The 18,843-nt window shown below is 43.1% G+C and overlaps 1 protein-coding gene across 1 annotated transcript in view; it reads left to right on the top strand.

Annotated features, from left to right (window-relative positions):
* The first annotated feature begins 1,633 nt into the window (after positions 1 to 1,633).
* The window catches only part of F13B (coagulation factor XIII B chain), a 265,588-nt gene continuing 248,378 nt past the window's right edge, over positions 1,634 to 18,843 (top strand). The window contains exon 1 of the mRNA XM_069642698.1: positions 1,634 to 1,718. Within this exon, the coding sequence (XP_069498799.1) occupies positions 1,643 to 1,718 (76 nt within the window). The 5' untranslated portion in view covers positions 1,634 to 1,642. The remainder of the gene's footprint in view (positions 1,719 to 18,843) is intronic.

Consider the following 18,843-nt stretch of genomic DNA (forward strand, 5'->3'; position numbering starts at 1 on the left):
TCTGGATGCCGGTAAGTGCATGTCCGTGAACCTCGTAATGTGCACTTCCTTACGGCATGCCAGTGTTACTGGCACGGCTGCCGTGTGCCCGTGCTCATTACGGGAAGGTGCTACCCGGTCACAATGGGTTCCGGCAGATGCTGGTAGCACCGGCATCACGGGTCGTAATTCACCGGTCCGGTAAACGATGCCGGTATTCCCTTACTGGTATCGTTATTACCGGACTGGCAACCTTGTAATGAGGCCCATTCTATTGTACGCGGCTGATGGTCATGAGAAGTCCCTTCCACAGTGTAACCCTGTTTAATGTGACTACGAAATAGCAAAATATAGTTAACCAATAGATTCTTACCAAAACAAATGGTTCTAAGTGTAGTGTATTGGAGTAGTTGGGACAATCTGGGAGCAAAAAATAAGTAAGCAGGCTCGCACAGGCCTCTAGGCCAGGATGGCACTGCCCAAAGGATGTGCCTTGTTTGATTAACCACCGCTTGCCTTTTAGTGCTTTGCCTTGAGTGCCCTGATGCCTGTGGGCTCTGGCGCTATATAAATATATAAAATAAATAAATAAATGTGCCTACCAGACCAGTGTGTGAATTTCCTCGACCGACCTGTGCCAATTTAGTAGCACAGTGAACTGTGCATCTTGTAAATAAACCGAAGTTGCTTGCCCAATGTGCTTTAGAATGCACCATTTGCCATTTCTTTCTATCCGTACCTAGAACGTTCAGCCCTGTACTCCTCAGTGGGCCATGAAAAGTCAATGAAGGCTTTAGAATGAGGGCCAATTCTTTTTGGTCTGTGAGACTGTTGTTTGTGCCAGCCCAGACAGCCCTCTTTTAGAACCCCAAGCAGAGAGCCTTACAAGTTAATTGCACATTTGGATGAGATGAGGTTTCCTTTTCAGTGTGCACATTGGAAGGCACAGAAAGACATTTTTATTGTGGCCGTGTCAGAGTTGACCAAGAGCCAACACCACAAACATTTCAGACACTGCCAGGCCTGAGAAGATTTTTTTTTTAAAAAAGACTGAAGCTGGAAATGCCACATCTATTCGGTATGTGTTTAAATAATTCTTACACAGCCAAAGTCTTGCCACGTATGGTACAGTATGCATGAATTATTGGGATAGTTATGTTGTATAAACCCTGACCCTACATGGTACACGGCATGCAATTAAGGGGGCTAGTCCTGCTCTCTCTCAAGCATGACCATGTATGGTGCAGTAGTTCTGCTCTCTAAGGCCTGACCATGTATGTTGCAGGATGTGCGATTTAGGAGGCTAGCTTTGTTGACTAAGCCGTTTCCCTTCACTAAGCAGTATGTTAAGCATGGTAATGTAAGTGGTTTTGTATAGTGCCCGTCTGCCACTTTTGGAGGCCTCACTGCGCTACAATGGACATCCAATTCTAAAAAAAACTACCAGCACCGTGTAGTGTATGTATGTTGAGGTGTTCATGAAATATTTTACAATCTACAAAACATATCACATCTGATAGTGAAGAAAGAGCAACTGTTTGGGCCTATGCTGTGTTCCCTTCCTCAGTTGCACAAGAAACAGGCAAACATCGTTGTGAATAATTAACTTATGCCTGAGGGGAAGAACACGGGGGAGAGGGGCGACGGCAGTGTGAGCACAGCCATGCAGCTACAGCTGAGATGGCTCTGCTGGGCAGCCCTCCCGGCTATGCTCGGCGTCGGGGGCGTTATAGCGGAAGGTAAGCATCATTTATTAGATTGTGTCATCGGTTAAAGGAACATGCGGACATTTTGTGCAGTGGAAGTGCTCCCTCCCAAAGCAAGGTCCTGCTGAATGAGTGCCATACAGGGTAGAGCTCTGGCCCCCCTGCCGGGTTGGAGCGCTGGGGGCATTTCCACATTGTACACACACAGGCTGGAAAACAGAACTTTTCAGATGAGGCCTGAGTTGGATGTTTTGTGCAAAAGCGTTGCAAGGATGCTGCGATTAATAATATATTGTTGTTTTCAAATAGTGCTCCGTGTTGGGTTGATCCCACTTCTAGGCTGTGTAATTATACTCGCTATTTCAATAATATCCGACTTACCTGGGCATAAGCTTTTCCTCACATAATATGACTGAACCTGACAGGGCGGACTGAAAAAATGCACAGGACGTTTTTCGTTGAATATTATGTAATACTATGTACTGGAAGGGAGCTCTGTGATAAATGAAGGAGTTGCTGGCGTGAGGCGAGTGGCAGTGAATTGCAATGCTGATCACGGGCATATGATTGTCATACTGGCATTTTATGATTTCACATGGGTAGGCAAAGTTGAACATGGGCATATGACGGTTCTCCTCGCTTATGATCACTGCACATGTCATGTAAGGGTGAACCTGAGCATATGGCATTGTCCCTGGCATAGAATGACTTTATATGGACCTTGAAGGCACAACCGTGGAATTATTATGTGTTGCTGGCATTTGATGAACGCCCATCAGGCTATAAAGCTGCATCGGCTTATATCAAGTTCTTTATAGCATCACATGTTGACACTATGGCATGCACAGATGAACCTGAGCCTTTTAAGCAGTCTCTACTTACGGTTACTGCATAATGTAAAAATGTATTAGGTGGTCACTCTCAACTCAGGGGGTTCCTTTTCCTCTTCAAGCAAGGTGGTGCCCACCTAAAGCGCTTATACAGATTCAACTTTAGTGTGGCCTCCAACCTATTTCGCACCACCGCAGCAACTATCCTCTGTACCACCAGGCCGGTGTATAGTAAGAATATATATTTATTTAAGGTTTGACCAATAATACTAGCAACCAAAACATCAAGCATCAACGCCGTGGCACAACACAATGTCACAATTACAAATTACTTGCACCAATTGCCTGGCTTGTATTTCTAATGAACTTACATATACTACTACACACAGGTAAAATGTGGAGACTGTACATCAAACACACACAGAGGATTTCTTGCATATTAACAATGATGAACTTTGAACAACCTCCAGTGATTGCTTGGGTTATCACAATGCTCTTCTCTCCCAGCAACCACCACCACAAGGCATCAGTTATATATGACCCCCTTAATTTGAAGGCAAGGTATAGGGAGTTGGAATACAGTAGCAAGATCATTTTGGATTTTTTAATAAAAGGCAGGGGTTGACAAATAGACACAATGAAATAAAATCGTGTTGGTTTTTTTTATTTGAAAGGCAAAGTAAAGAAAGGAACTCAATGGGAAAATCGTGTTGGGCTTTTTATTTGAAAGGCAAAGTCAGGAAAGGAACTCAATGGGAAAATAGTTTTGGGCTTTTTATTTGCATGAAATACAGGGCTTTGGGAAAATCGTTTTGGGATGCAAGTAAATAAATGGGACATTTATTTTGCACACTCTACGTTCACTTGAATGGCAGCGTTTTAGGGTCGCTTATTTTGGAATTATGGACAACCCCCTTCGGTACAGACGACCACGGTTTCCAAAAGGTAGAGAACAGCCAAGTACTTTATTGTCTATACCAGACTAACACACTGGGCATGAACTTTGTTAGTTTCAAACTCTAACAACACTCATCCCACATTTTCTATATGGGAATCAATTGACTTAACTTCAATTCAATGCGCTAAGGATCTACCCAGCTTCCCCTCTCCCCACAATTTAATGGAAAGGATTAAGGCAAGCAGTTCCCAACACAATTCAATTTAAATGGACAGGGGGATTTTCTATAGTGGAATTAATTTGAGTTGGATTTAATAAAATGTGCCAAGGGTCTCCCCAGTTCCACCCCCCTACTCACTATGCAAGATGGAGATTAAGGCTGGCAGATTCCTCCGCACACTTTTGTAGGCATTTAGATTAATCTACTTACATGAGAGGCTTTGGATATGAGGAAACAGCAGGGATTCTCTGTGGACGGCCCAGATCAGGTCAAAGGCTTCAGTCAATGGTAGTCCTCAGCACCCAGACTTCCTCTGGCTACTCAAATGGCAGGCCCAGCAAGCTTCTAGATTTCCCAGTCTCTGCCTCCAACGCAATGTGTAAGGCCTTGGTAGCTCTCCTGTCTCTCTGCTAGTTCTTTGCACGAGTCCAGAAGCAGACTACCTCCAAGCAATAGAGTGGGAAAGTGAAGGCAAAAATCAAAAATCCAAAGAAAGGTCACAAGAGTCGAAAAGTCAAAGAAAGAACTGCTATCAAATCCTTCTCAGATTGAAAACTGATCTCCTATAGGGCTGATGACACTCCATTATTATCATACTTCCCACACTACGGATTGGCCAGCCCTCTCCCTCCCCCAATACGCCCACTGCCTGCTAATAGGACAAGGAGTTAGGGGTGTGAATGATGGAGACTGAGGGAGGAGGAAGATGGGTTTAACTTTTTCAGTGACCTTAAAATCTAACAACATGCAGCTACCCTAATTTTTCAGATAACTGGAGGCACATATATATTTTTGAGTTCAATATTTTATGTCTAGTCAGAAAATACTAATCATATCTCGGCACGCCCTTCCTGGGAAGAGCTACTGTTTTTATCGATTTACTCCTGATCCGAAATAGCCACAAATCTGACCTTTCCTGATTCAAATCTTACTTTCATAACCTATCATCACACCAACCTTGTATTCCCTCGGAATTATGAGAAGGCCGTAATCATAATTGTCTTCATAACTTAAATTGTATACATCACCCAAAATTCGTTTTTACATGGTCCCGACGGGCATCTGATCCCCTTTAATATGAACCCGGGATGAGCTCAGTGGAAAACACAATGCGCTTTTTATTCAAGAAAATGTCTTCAATGTAAATCAATGGCAAGGCACCAGAAGTGTCACTGGGTTTCACATGAGCCCCCACTATTTCTTAGGTTTCATTTCTCTTCTGTTACCTGATTAGGATAGTTGTATACTAATTGACCTTTTTATAATTGACCTTGGGAGAATTGACCTCTAGAGAATTGACCTAATTTAGAAGGTCGATTAGGACATATATGCGGGGGGAAACCCCCCCACAACCCTCCACCCAATCCAAAACCCCCCACAAACCCCCACCCAATCCCCTTATATTATTTATAATCCAAAACCAACCCAATACATATATAAAATAACTAAAATAATATAAAGGTCAATTGTGCAGAAAGTCCATTAGGACCACTATAATTAGGTCAATTGTGCAAAAGGTCAATTGTAAAACGTCAATTTGGGTAATACCATTAGGACATCTGGCTGGCCCATGTGATCATGTACTGCCCTCCTGGGCTGCAAAGGTGTTTTGTACCAAGCTAATGCACAGTTATTGGGGAGACCTGACCTTAAGGCCACTTCTACTGGCTGACTTATCTTCCACTTCCACAATTCCGATCTTCTCCTTTGTATTTTGTTAGCATTTAAACTGAAAACCAGACCTTCTTCTCCTAGAGGTCCTCAGCCAAATGTCTTGAGGTCAAAGTTTCAAAGGCCCAGATCTTCCAGTTCAATGGGGAAAACAAGCTACATACATAATTCTAAAAGAATAGCATTTTACATGGACAACATTTTGTATTACACCTAGGCCTGCTGTTCACAAATACAATCTTTATTTTCTACTATATTAGAACAGAGGTAGATTAATTAATAATCTTATACATGCAGATAGGCCACAGTTAACATAGGAAACCAGTGTACACTTTTACAAAAAATGAAATAGGTCTTTCTCTTGACATGCTGTGTGCGATTTTATATGATGAAAATTAAGTCTCTTTAATCCCGATTACGCAATCTGTCACTTGACTTCATTTATTAAATGTCAGGCACCATTCCTCCTTTTTATCTTCCAAATGCAGAATATTTCAAATGTATCTTTTCTTTCCACGTGCTCTGCTGTGGTTTTAAATCTGTCAAAGGTGCCTTTTCCCAGTTGCCATGAAGTTGGCATCTGCAGCACCACCTGTTTTGGGCATATCCATCAGCTTTAAGCTTGCAGGTAGATTCCCCTTCACTTGCACACCTGTCCATTTTACGGGAGTTCACTAGGCCTATTTCTTTCCATTTCACTAGGCCTTATGTTGAAAATCACTGTTTTGTATTGGCTTTTATATTTCAATCGAACTTCACATTAGCCATCTTCACTCTCACAATAGGGGCCTAGCATGGCCTCTGCACCTCTGTCACTCTGGGCTGTCTTTTCACCCCACAAGTCCCACCCCCTGGGTCTTTGACTCAGTTGACCTGTAGAAAAGAGCAAGGGAGAGTGCAGTATTTGTTCTCTTTTTGCTTTTGCTCATTCCATGAATTTCCACGTTGGAGCACAACCGCTCTTTTCCTGTCCTGAGGGAGTGGCAATCTGGTCTGCACTCCACTCTTTTCAGGCTGTGAATGTTAGGAGTTATTGAGTCTGCAGAAAGTAAAAGAGAGGTTAAGTATTTTATACAGACTTCTTTCCCCGGTAAATAGGCATAAAACCTGAACAACAAACAACCTCACATAACACATTGACATTTATTTCCCTTACATGAACATTTTTACACATATTATATGTTATTTCCTGATTTGTAAACATTCTTTGTGAGTATAGGTTCTTTTACTCCCTGTTAATGTGTGATATTTTCCATCCGGTTTTCCATGCTTTCCTTTCATTCTTCAGATGGTTCCTGGGCTCTACCCTCACTGGGCTCTTCAATCAGTTGTAGCACGTGTCTGGGATGACAGCTCTTCAGCTGATTGATATGGACTAATTTCTATTCCTTATGTTCTCCTTACAGGCAACAGGTAAGATTGTATCATTAATTTCAAAAGCATTGTGTCAAGAGGGAAGGAATCTCTGCTCCTTGTTTTGGTTCTTTCGAAAATTGTACAGGTAGACCCTGTCTCCTACTTCAAAGTCCTTCTTGGTAGATTTTAGGTTGTAGTAGGCTTTCATTCCTTCTGCCGACTTTTCTAAAATTCTCTGAGCATAAGCAAAATCGTGCTGAAGGTGTTTCCGTAAATTCTCAATGTACTCATGGGTAGTGGACACATTGATCAGGGTCTGCTCTTGAGTTTTGTAGAGCAGATGCTGAGGTAGCACCATTTTTCATCCAGTCATGAGCTCAAATGGAGAAATCTTGATTGCAGAAGCCGGCATGGACCTCATGGTCATTAGGACAAGTGTTAATCGGATGCCCCAACTTGGTCCAGCGTCTGTCCCAAACTTTTTCAAGATGCCCACAATTGTTTTACTGTACTTCTCAACTCCCCTGCTCAGGGCTAGACGGTAGACAATGTGGAGTTTTCTCTTTACCCGTAGTATCTCCCACATCTTGGTCATCACCTCGCTGGTAAAATGACTTCCTTGGTCTGGCTCAATCCTTTGGGGAAGGCCAAAATAAGAGAAGATGTGGTTAATCATTAGTGTCGTAGCTGTCTCCGCCTTGCAATTCAAAGCTGGTAGACATTCTATCCACTTAGTAAACAAGCATGTCACAGTCAACATGTACGTGTTTCTTCTAGAAGAGGGAATCACTGGCCCAATGAAATCCGACCAAGGCATTGTCATTTCCTTTTTATGTAGGGGAGCTCTGTGTGTGATGAAACTTGGCTGAAACTGGGCACACACAAGACACCCTTTTAAGTAGATGTTGAGGTCCTGGCCCATGTGTGGCCAATATGCAACCTCGTGCAAGATTTCTAAGGTATGAAACACCTTCGACCCGTAGTGGCCCCGTCATGGGCGTGATTTAACTTCAGGCTTCGGAATGATCTAGGTACTACCCACTGGTCACATTCAGAAGTGGATCTCCGCCTTGGATTCAGAACATTTTGGAAAACGTCATCAACAACCAGCAGATCATCTTTCCCGATATAATAATATTCTGTCAGAGGAAAATTCACAGGGTCTTCAATATGTTGATCAGATTTCCCAATAATTGGGTCCTCTTTTTGTACAGCAATCAAATCTGCATCTGGGGTTTCTTTACTCCACTGAGAAGTGGAGAGTTCATTATTGGTACAGGTTTGGGACCTGGTGATAGCAGTGCCTTGTAGTTCCCCCAACAGGGATTCAGTTTCTATGAGATCCCCGTGAATGGTTCCAGTTTTGGCCAACTGGTCAGCCAAGTCAGTCATTTCCAATTTAGTCTGGTCCCTCTATTTTGTAGTGACCTCTGATCTTTTTTCAATAGATGGTCATCTCATTAGAGGTTACCAGATCATCAATTGATTATATTCATTTCCCATGCTTTAGTGGTTTATTGTTTGTAAACAGCATGCTTCGATTTTTACAGTTAATCAGGTGTTCCAGAAACCCATACCTGACATAATCAGAGTCAGTGATTATGACCAGTTGTTTGAATTGGTGGTGTGGTGCTGCAGTGAAGATGGCTTGATATACCACCATCAACTCTGCCACCTGATTACCTTAGGGACCTATTTTTTTATTTAACTTGAAATTAATTGCATTGCAATTTTTACAAAAAGACAAACATACATATGGATCCCATATATCCACTGTTGGGTTTCCATTTTCCATCAAATTAAATGTTCTAGAATGTTTCCGTTGTTAAGTTCTTTAGGTTACAAGTTATTCGAGAGGATTGCGGGAGTTGGTGGAAAGACTTTCCGAATGAATCTGACTGCCGCAATCACCCATAAAGTAGAAGTTCCACTCATCAAGTCAGACCATCGTTGGTCATCATCCAATGTTTGCAGAGAGTGGAAAAGATGTGTTAGAAACTGCTGTCGCACGGTAGTCACGCAAGGGCAGTAGATCATCACGTGTTTTATTGATTCTGTCACCACCTTGTTCTTGCAGAATTCGACAGCCGAGCGACTGGCTCAGTCCTCTTATGATCAAAATTTTGTTGGTTTGGATTAGGTTAAGGTGTGCTCTCATGAAGGTTTCCCTGTAGCGACTGTCTGGAAATTTCAGAAGGTAAGGCTGTAATTCATTGAGCTTCAAAACACTCTGCGGTGTCTCTTTTACCAATTTAGAAGCGTTTGCTTTTTCCAAGATTTATATCCAGTCAGCACAAAACAGGTTTTTCTTCACACGCAACAGATTTACGATATCTTCTTCAGAGCAGCACTCTTCTGCCAGGGTTGTCTTAAAATGGCTGACCCAGTAGGTCAGTTGCAGTAGCGGTTTGTTCATGATTTCTCTGTTGATTAGTCCCAGTACCTTTGGCCCATTTGGTATAATTATTTTCCGGTATAAGGTGATGCGTTTCCAATCCACTGCTGCTTCGATCGATGATAGTGATAGTTATCTACGAATCACATCAATTTGAACTGAATCTGGGAGATTTAAAGTTTTTTAAAGATAATTGATTCTAATCGCCTCCAGGTCTCGGCAGGGATGCCCAGGATACCGTCAGTACCATATGTTAATGAGGGATGATTTTTCCCTTGTAATACGTTATGGCTGCCGCCAATGAGAAGCAGCCAAATTTAACATCCAGGATTTTTAGTTGGCTTGGCAGTTGTTTAGCTTTAGCTTGTAGGTCTTCAAGAAACGGAGTCTCTACCGAGCTGTTGTTGGTGGTAGTTCCCAGGTATTTAAAGGTCTCGACTTTTTCAATTGGATTTGAGTCCACCATCCATGTAAAGGGTTCAGTCTTCTGGTTGCCTCATTTGAAACACATAGCTTTGGTCTTGGATTGGATTATTTCCAGGTGGTTTAGAGTGGTGTATCTGTGCAAACTGTCCAGCTGTCTTTTCAAGCCAATTCTTGTTTGATCAATCAATATGAGGTCATCCGCGTATACCAAACGTGTCACTTTCTCCCCTCCTATAGATGGTGGGAAGGATCTCAATGTAGGCTCAAAGTGATGGATATTTGAGGTGAAAAAAATGTATATAGCTGGGGCCAAAGGGTATCCCTGCTTTACTCCTCTGTGTGTTGGAATTGGAGATGACAGGAGCCCTCCTTGATTTAATCGAACTTGGATTTTGGTGTCTGTATGGAGCGCTTTCAGAGGGTCCATTATGTCTTCTGGGCAGCCTAAGGCTTCCATCTTGGTCCATAGAAGTTGGCGATCGACTCTGTCAAAAGCTTGGACAAGATCCACGAATACTATGAAGATCTGGCCTTAGTAGGAGTGTGTCTTGTCTTTCAATATGCTTAGTAGCATAATGTTTGCTGAGGTACCCACGGTTTTAACACATCCAGTCTGGAATGGGTCGATCGCATTGATGTGTAAAGTCCAAGCTGAAAATGTATCCAAAAGGAAGGATCCAAAGATTTTCCCTATCACGTCCAGCAACGCTATGGGTCTAAAATTATGCGGGTCAGAGTTGTCACCTTTCTTATGGATGGGAACTATTATTGCTAGTTTCCATGAGTCTGGAATTAGCCTTCCTTTAGATATGTCTCCAAAAACGGCTTGGATGAAAAGCGACCATTCGTGCGGATGTTTCAGTTCGTTATGTTTTTTTATTTTTCCCATGATGTCAGATGCTTCATACTCACAAGCCCATGATACGCCAACTTTGTTTGAATTCTCAGGGCCAAGGGATTGATTTGGATCCGTGAAGAGGGTGGAGAAATGGGATACCCAAGTCCTCTCATTCACGCTATTCGATAGGACCTCCTGGTGTCTATTCGAGGCAACTTTAATCAATGACCCGAATGCTTGGATTTTTTTCCACTGAGAGTTCTTAACATTTGCTCAGCATCTTGCTGTAGCAACATGTGTCTGTGGTTAATTATCCAAGATTTATACTCTTTCATGGTTCTTGCAGCTTTGGCTTTAAAGTCAAGATTGTTTGATTTTGCAGCCTGCCGTTTGATGCGCCTCATTGTTCTTTTTTTCTCAAGTAAGGTGGGATCAAATGAGTGATGGCGCAGGGTGTTTTTGCTATTTTTTGAATGGCAGCTATTGAATGGAGTTAGCAACGGTCTGTAGTCAATCGTTGTTTGCGGGGCTTTGCCATGGATTCTTGAGGCAGAATACGCTTTTATGACCAATGTTATATCTTCAGGTTTCAGGCACCTATTGCCAGCATTGTTTATCTCCACCCCATTCGTCATTATAGATTGCTAGCTGGTGTTTACCTGATGTAACGTTATTTCTAAGAGGTTATGGTCACTGTTTGAAGTTCTTTTAACAGTGATAGGATTGAGGAGTAGGAAAAGATCGAAGGTGACAAAAATGTGATCCAGGTCGGCGGATTGAAGTTCTCTTTCCAATGTCGGGATGCTTATACAATCAATGCCCTCCTCTTTTTTTAGTTGGTAAAAGTCTCTATCCTTCATAAATCTTGACCATTTTCTACATCTTTGTATGGCCATACAGTTTGCTTTTTGGGGCTTCGTAGGCTGCCTTGCAGGTTCGAAGACGGCATTTAGATCTCTGCAAATTAGAGTATGGTCAATCTCGTTTTCTGACAATGAGCTGTCAAGTATTGAGGTGACCAGTTCAATAAATTTAACATCTGAAATCGCTAACGCGTTCCAGTAGCATGTCACTACTAACAGGTTTCCAGTGTTCTTTCCCTTGCTGACTTCACAGTTCGTTGACCATTCGATAATGATTGCCAAACAAAATAGGTCAGAGTGAATAATTTTGGTGACAGATAAACCCACTCTGGTTCTAACTGCTATTAAAAGGCCAGAGTCGGGGCGACCTTTCTCTCCCTTTGCAGACAAGGCTGCAGTTACTTCATAGCCATCTATATATGGGTAGTTAACAAGCCAAGTCTCTTGTAGGCACAGAATATCGTAATCACCCAGGTTTATGTCGCTAGGAGTCATTAAATGGTGAAATCCCCTGGTGTTCCAGCAAGCCAACCTCAAAGGTTTTACTTTATCTGGTTTGGCGATGCCAGGTGGCTCCAAGTTCCGATGTGAACTTGCCTGGATGTCATGGGAGGCCACTTGGGGCGAACTGGGTGGCTATGCTCTCCTTTTACAAAATGCGTCTTGAATCCATGACCAGTCTTTGGCTGGGGAATCATTTGTTTCTTTCTCTAGGATCCTGTTCTCTTGGGTAACCGTGATCGTAATCGCCGATCTTGGTCCAGTTGGCTTTCTTCCTATGTTCAATGGATCCAATTAAGTCAGAGATTCCAATTGGGTCTGAGACTCATTTTTACTCGAAGTAGGACTCGAAGGCTCCTCACATACTTGCTGAGGCTGATCGTGTTCTGCGTTTATTGAGCATTCCCTTAGTGGAGCTATGGATTGAGCTTGTTAAATCGAATCTCAAAATTCTGAGATTTTCTATCTCTTTAGACAGCATTTTTCGTACCACTTGAGATGGTATGTGGAGGAAGACACAGTCAGTTCGATGTTTTATGCCAAATTCCATGAGTTTGATGTCATCAGACACTAGTTGGTGCAAATTTGGAATGCTGTGTAAGATCTGTACGATTGTTCCACGATTCAGGATCAGCTTTTTACTTTTGTCCAATATAGATTCGAACTTAAACAACCTGTTTTCTCTCTGATCGTTTCTCTGGTGTACTGCATTTTGGTCGTATCTGGGGATATCATACTGACCTCGAGGTGAGATGGAACTTCTGGGACGGACTTTTGAAGAATGTTGTCTGTGGTCGCTGGCACGGCCTGCCTTGTTGTTAGGTAGGTCTTTATTACGCTGGGGAAAGGTTGACTTATCAGACTTATTCCGCTCTCTTGAGGTCCATCCATGATCCTGAGCCAAGGGTTTAGGCCTTTGGTCTTGCACGGAGCACCGTTTTCTCAGCCAGATCTTGATTTAAATGGATTGGAATTATGGTACTTTGATCCAGTATTTTGTGTGGAGAAATTTTCCCTGGAGCAGTGTTTCGTATGTCAATATCCCTCATCCTCATTTCAGCTGGCATAGGGGTTTCCAGGCTTGGGTCAAGTGGAGCGGGCACTTTTACAGATGGTATTTCTGGACAGGTAGTTTCATGGCTCTCTCTGATTTGAGCCTGTAAGGGAGAAGGTGTAACAGTCTTCAAGGTGCCTGCGGCTCCCTCCAGGAGTTCTGCATCTGAAAGGTCGTGGACAGGTGTCATAGGCAAATCGTCACCAATCAGTTTCTGCTTTAAGAAAAGGTTTTTCAAGCTTGCGGACAATAATAGACAATTTCCTTTCATCTTCCTATAAACCCGCTTCGAGGGTTTTAAGAGGTTTGTTTTGTTGTTAATTGTAGACTGCAAATGCAATTCTTTAACTTTGTCTTTGGTCTCGCAAGGATTAGTCGATGAGTTGTGCATTTGTTTTGTTGAGATTTCAGTAGACTTGTGCCCCTGCTGGGCCTTTTGTTGTGATTTCCTTAGTAGCGGATTTGCATGTTTTCGTGCTGATGGATTGGTCCCTCATTTTGCATTGTAAGGCATTTGCTTTTTACTTTGCATTTGCTTTATCGATGAAATGTTCTTTGGTGGTTCTGCTTTCGAGGGGCAGAGTGGCACGGCTGTAGGTGGAAGAGTGGATCCTCCTCCTCCCCGCATTCAGTGAGCTCGCCACTAGTCCTTGATCAGATGGAGGCACCGCTCCGAGGCACTCCACATCTCCCTCTGAGAGAGCACCATCCACGCACGAGTCGAGCGAGTGGAAGGGATGCAGAGATTCGTCCAGACAACAAGCCGCCGACGCCCCAGGTTCAACGTGGCCATCCACCAGTCCACTCCCCGCCAGTAAGAGGGCATTGATCCTTGTGTTAGATGTAGCGTGGATTTGAGCCAGTGTTTAATGTGGGGCATATGTGGCGTAAGAGTGGTCAGATCCCCAGAGCTTGATTGAGGCTGACATGGTTCTTTTACTAGTTTGGGTTCTGGTTTGTTTCAGGCCAAAGTAGCAGTGGTCGAAGGCGGGAGCAAAGTAAGGTTCTTTGTAATATCCATGGGTGAGATTTCAACCGTGTGTTCAGTTCAATGGGGTCCAAATTATCATGAGTTTTAGAGTACTGTTTCGTCTGGTCAGTACATCCTGACACTGACACTGGGAGCCCAAGAAGGTGGGGATGGGTCAACGGCTGAGTGGACATGGGTGATGGTAGCCGGATCTTACCTGGAGCCTACTGGTATGCCGCTGGGTGTGCCTCGACACTGTTGTTACCTGCGTGTTCAACGGGAGCAGCCGGAGCCAAAGCTTGAATCCCGCTTGTTTGTGGTAGGTAGGCTGCGGGAAGTGGCGGTCGCTCCCCAGTGGGAGTAGACGGCTCTGAGGCTACGTCCAGTGAAGGGGCTCTTTACACTCTTTCTTCTTCTTCCCGTCTGCGAGCACTTCTCAGGAGGCGGCCTTCCTACAACATCCCCGCTGGTTAGAGGCCTGTGGTGGGAGCTAGAGAACGGTGGTACAGTGGTCCACAGCAGCCCGGCAGCCCAGCAGGACTGCAGGACTGTTACTCTACGTTACTCCGTGGCCGCTCCGTGGCACGGAGGAGCTTTTGAGGTCTCGGTCCACCCATAAAATGGAGACTGTAGAGAGACTTCCAACACACAGACCACTGCATGACTATTACTCTACGTTACTCCGTGACCGCTCTGCGGCACGGATGACCTTTTGAGTTCTGGGTCCATCCACGAAATGGAGACTGTAGAGAGACTTCCAACACACAGTCCACTGCAGGACTCTTACTCTATGTTACTCACGGCCGCTCCACGGCACGCAGGAGCTTTTGAGTTCTGGGTCCGCCCACGAAATGGAGACTGTGGAGAGACTTCCAACACACAGTCCACTGCAGGACTGTTACTCTACATTACTCTGCAGCCGCTCAGTGGCACCGAGGAGTTTTGAGTTCTGGGTCCACCCACGAAATGGAGACTGTGGAGAGACTTCCAACACACAGTCCACTGCAGGACTGTTATTCTACGTTACTCCGCGGCCGCTCCGCGGCACGGAGGAGCTTTTGAGTTCTGGGTCCATCCACGAAATGGAGACTGTAGAGAGACTTCCAACACACAGTCCACTGCAGGACTGTTACTCTACGTTACTCCGCGTTCCTCCTTATTAGGGACCTATTTTGTACCCAGCAGAGGGTTCCGGTGCATCATTCACCCAGGCATTCCTAATACCAGCCACTAGTTTTTTTCCTCATGATTGTGAACATGATAGGAGCACCCATCCGCATCCACATAAACTGAAGGTATCCCCTGATACGTGTCTTCCTCATAGACTTTGTGCGGGGAAGTAAGGTATGCATCCATATCACTGTTGGTCCTTAGACTTTCGTCCTCAAGATAGTTTTCTTAAGCACAATCAAGTCAGTCAATCCTTGCACCAGAGGACACTTCTTGTTTTGGCCATATTTGACCTCCACAGGAAAGCCTTGCATGTACAGAATCCAGGAAGTAATTCTGGAATTACTCACATTCCCTGTTCAGATTCTGTCACTTTGTAAGTATTGCCCTGTTTGCTGAAGAGTCTCCACTATGATGTGCTCCCCCTGGATGAATGGGCAGTAAGTTTTTTTTTTTATTATTATTTTTTTTTTATTTTATATCAGTTTGTTACAAACTTTTAAAATAATAAAAACAAAGCAACTCCTTTCTTAATGATCAGGTAAACGATTCGGTAAACTGGCAACTTTGCTCGCTCAGACTTCGGATTGATCGGATTCTATTCACATCTCGCGTTCTTCCGTTGTTTTATCTGTCCACATCGGTCCTCTCAGCATTGGGATCTTTTGATTCCAATTTTTTTGCCAGATCTCCAAGGTATGTCGTTTGTGCGAACATCAGTTGCCTGTTTGAACCCTCGTGGAGTAACGCCCATATGTCATCCTTAGTTTGGTAAGTACTCCCTATGTTTGTCTTTTTTAGATGAGTTTCTCTCGCATGTTGAAAATGGGTACAATTCAGAACTAAGTGTTTTAGAGATTCTTTTTGTAATCCACAAAAGCGACAAAGTTCATCTATCATTTCACTTCTTTTCCAGAGATTTAGTGCTTGTTTCGTCTTGAATAAATTTAGGCGAAACATAATGAAGCGTTTCCTTCTGATAGGGCAAGGGAATCGTTCAAAGTATTTTGGTGTTTTGTTGAGCATCCTTGCTTCTGAAGGGGCGTCTTTCATACGCCTATAGGTTGCCTTTAGCGCAATTGTTTCACACCAGTCACATTCCCAAAGCTTTTTCTTTACTTTGTTGGGATTTAGTATTAAAGTTTCTGCATTTGTTCCAATGATCTCTAGTGTTTTTTCGCACTTTGCCTTCCACTGCGTATAGACGGTATCTGATGGTGACTTGTTTGGGCAGCTTAAGATTTTGAATTGTGGAAGTTCGTCCGCTCCCAGGATCTTTCTATACAAGTTTAGGATGTTCCATTGTACCCTAGCATTGATTGATAGAAGACCTAGCTCGTATCGTAGGTAGGCAACGGGCGCCCCTTTTGGAAGTTGCAGCGCTCTTAACCAAAAGGTGTTCTCACACCAAGTCCAGGTGTTAAAGGAGCAGCCCAGCATTGTTTCAGCACCAAAAATTAAAGTCGGGATAGCTTTTGCTCTATAAAATTCTATCACGGGTTTTAGGCTGAATTTTCCGTATTTTCTATTTATTGTAGCTGCTTGTGCTCCCAAAATCCTGCACTTTCTCTGAATGTTTAGTACCATTGGTTCGCCTGTTAAGTTGGAATTTATTATGACGCCAAGATATTGTGCTTGAGTTAAACAAGCAATTTGTGCATCGCCGACTGACCATGAATACTTTTTGCTTTTTTGGCTTGTGGCTCCTTTTAGATTTTGTAACACTAATATCTCAGTTTTGTTTGTGTTTATTACCAAGCCGTTTGTGTCTGTATATCTTTTCAGGGCTGTCAGCTTTCTTTGTAATCCAATTGGTGTTTGGTCCAATAGTACCATGTCGTCAGCGTAGACCATGTGTCCCAGATTTTAAACATTTATCTTAGGAGGGAATACTCTGACCAGATTTAGGTCTTGGCTGACGTCGGCTGTTAGTAGGTTGAATAGTGTTGCTCCTAAAGGGCAGCCCTGTTTTATGCCTCTTTCGGTTTTTATTGGTGTTGATAGAGAGCCTGTTCCATTCAGCCTAATTTTGATCGATGTTTCTGAATACAGTTCTTGTATTGGTCTTAGTAAGTGGGGAGGGCAGTTCATTTGTGTCATCTTGGTCCATAGTAGTTGGCGATCAACACTGTCAAATGCATATGCAAGATCCACAAATGCTATGTAGAGCTTTGTTTTATTTTTTAAAGCTTCGATTTTTAACAGGTTGATCATTAGTAAATTCAAAGAACATCCTACTCTCTTTACGAAGCCAGTTTGCCGGATATCGTATTGACCTGTGTCATAGATCCATGCTCCAAGTTGTTTCAGTATTTGAGTGGCGAAGACTTTCCCAATTACGTCAAGCAACGCAATGGGTCTGTAGTTTTTCGGCTCCGAGCAATCTCCTTTTTTAAACACTGGGACTATTATAGCCGTCTTCCACGACTTTGGAACTCTCTTTTCTTGTTGGATGTTTTGGAAGAGAGTATAGCAAAAGTTTTCCCAGGCCTCAGGATGTTTCTTAAGGTGTGCGTTCGTCAGGCCATCAGGCCCAGGCGCCCTCAACTTTTTTAAAGTTTATTAATATATCTTCCTCAGTGATGTTAAGTAGCCACTCAGCTTGGTCCTCCACTAGGTCCGCTCCTCTTATGTTTTGTTTCTTAAACAAGTCAGTGTAGTGCACGATCCACTTTTGTTCGGGCACGGTACTTAATAAAAGAGCTCCTTGTGGCGCGTCTAAGTTGTTAATTACGGACCAAAAGCATTTCACAGCTCTTGTGGATATCAGCGCTAGCATTGTTTCAGCATCTTGCTGCTTGATCTTGTATTTGTGCGTAGATAGCCATGCTCTATATGTTTTCTTGAGCATTTTGATTTTAGTTTGCTTCTCCTTTTCTTCAAGTTTCTTTAATGTTCGAATGTTTTTTCGTAGCTCTCTTTTTTTCTGAACTATATCCATGTTATACACATGTTGATGTTTGTAAATCGGTTTTTGGTTTACACTATGAAGTTCAGTATATTCTTCGAGCAAGCTACTATATTTAGGCCCATTGTCGGTTTCGTACCTTGGCGCCTCAGACAGAGCGTCTGACAAGTTGTTAATTTTCTGTTCATCGAGGCGCACCTTATGTCTGCCTGGTACAGCTATTATTTGTTTTTTCCAAGTATCTATCTCTCCTCCTGGATCCGCCTTTACTAGTACTGTAAGCAAGTTGTGATCGCTTTGGAGCATAGTCGTAACTTTTAATGTAATTACTTCACTAAATATGTTCTCTGACATGTAGAAGTAGTCTAGTGTAGATTTACTTTCCTCTCTCGCCCAGGTGGGTCTTGCAGGAATGTCTCCTCTGGCGTTTCCATTCAGCAGCTGCATGTTTCGTGCGTCCATCTCTTTAGACCAAGCTGCATTGATTTGACAGAGGCTATTCGCTGTTCTGACTGATTCCGTTTTTTTGAAATTGCTTTTGTGTATGCAGTCCATGTTTAAATCTCTGCATAAGATGATACTAGCATTCCTTCCTGATTCCTTAATTTTGTCGATGATTTCACAGATCAAGTCTAGGAAATCAGAATCGTCCAAATCTTTGTGTTGCCAGTAGATGTTAATTATGTGAAGGTTCTTCTCATTCTTTTTTTGCTCGTATTTCATTGCTACTTGCGTCACCTGGACGTACGGGGACGGGTTTTCAGATGAAATTAGTTTTAAATGTCGCTCCGTCTTTATCAGGCTTATCAGTCCTGCCTTGGGCCTTCCTTTAGCTTGTTTTATTGCAGGATTGAATGCTATTTCATAGTTTAAGGCCACTGGCATCGTTTGAACCCATGTCTCTTGCAAGCAGATAATATCTAGGTCTTCTAGTTCTTTCGGTTTCATGTTGTATAAATGGAAGAACCCTCGACTGTTCCAGGAACCCAGAGATATATCATTACTATTGGGTATCGTTTGGCATTAGCTTTATCTTTCACAATTTAGAGTTGTAGCTA

This window comes from Ambystoma mexicanum, chromosome 1q, assembly GCF_040938575.1.
Source record: "Ambystoma mexicanum isolate Mex_15411 chromosome 1q, UKY_AmexF1_1, whole genome shotgun sequence".
NCBI classification, from domain to species: Eukaryota; Metazoa; Chordata; class Amphibia; order Caudata; family Ambystomatidae; genus Ambystoma; species Ambystoma mexicanum.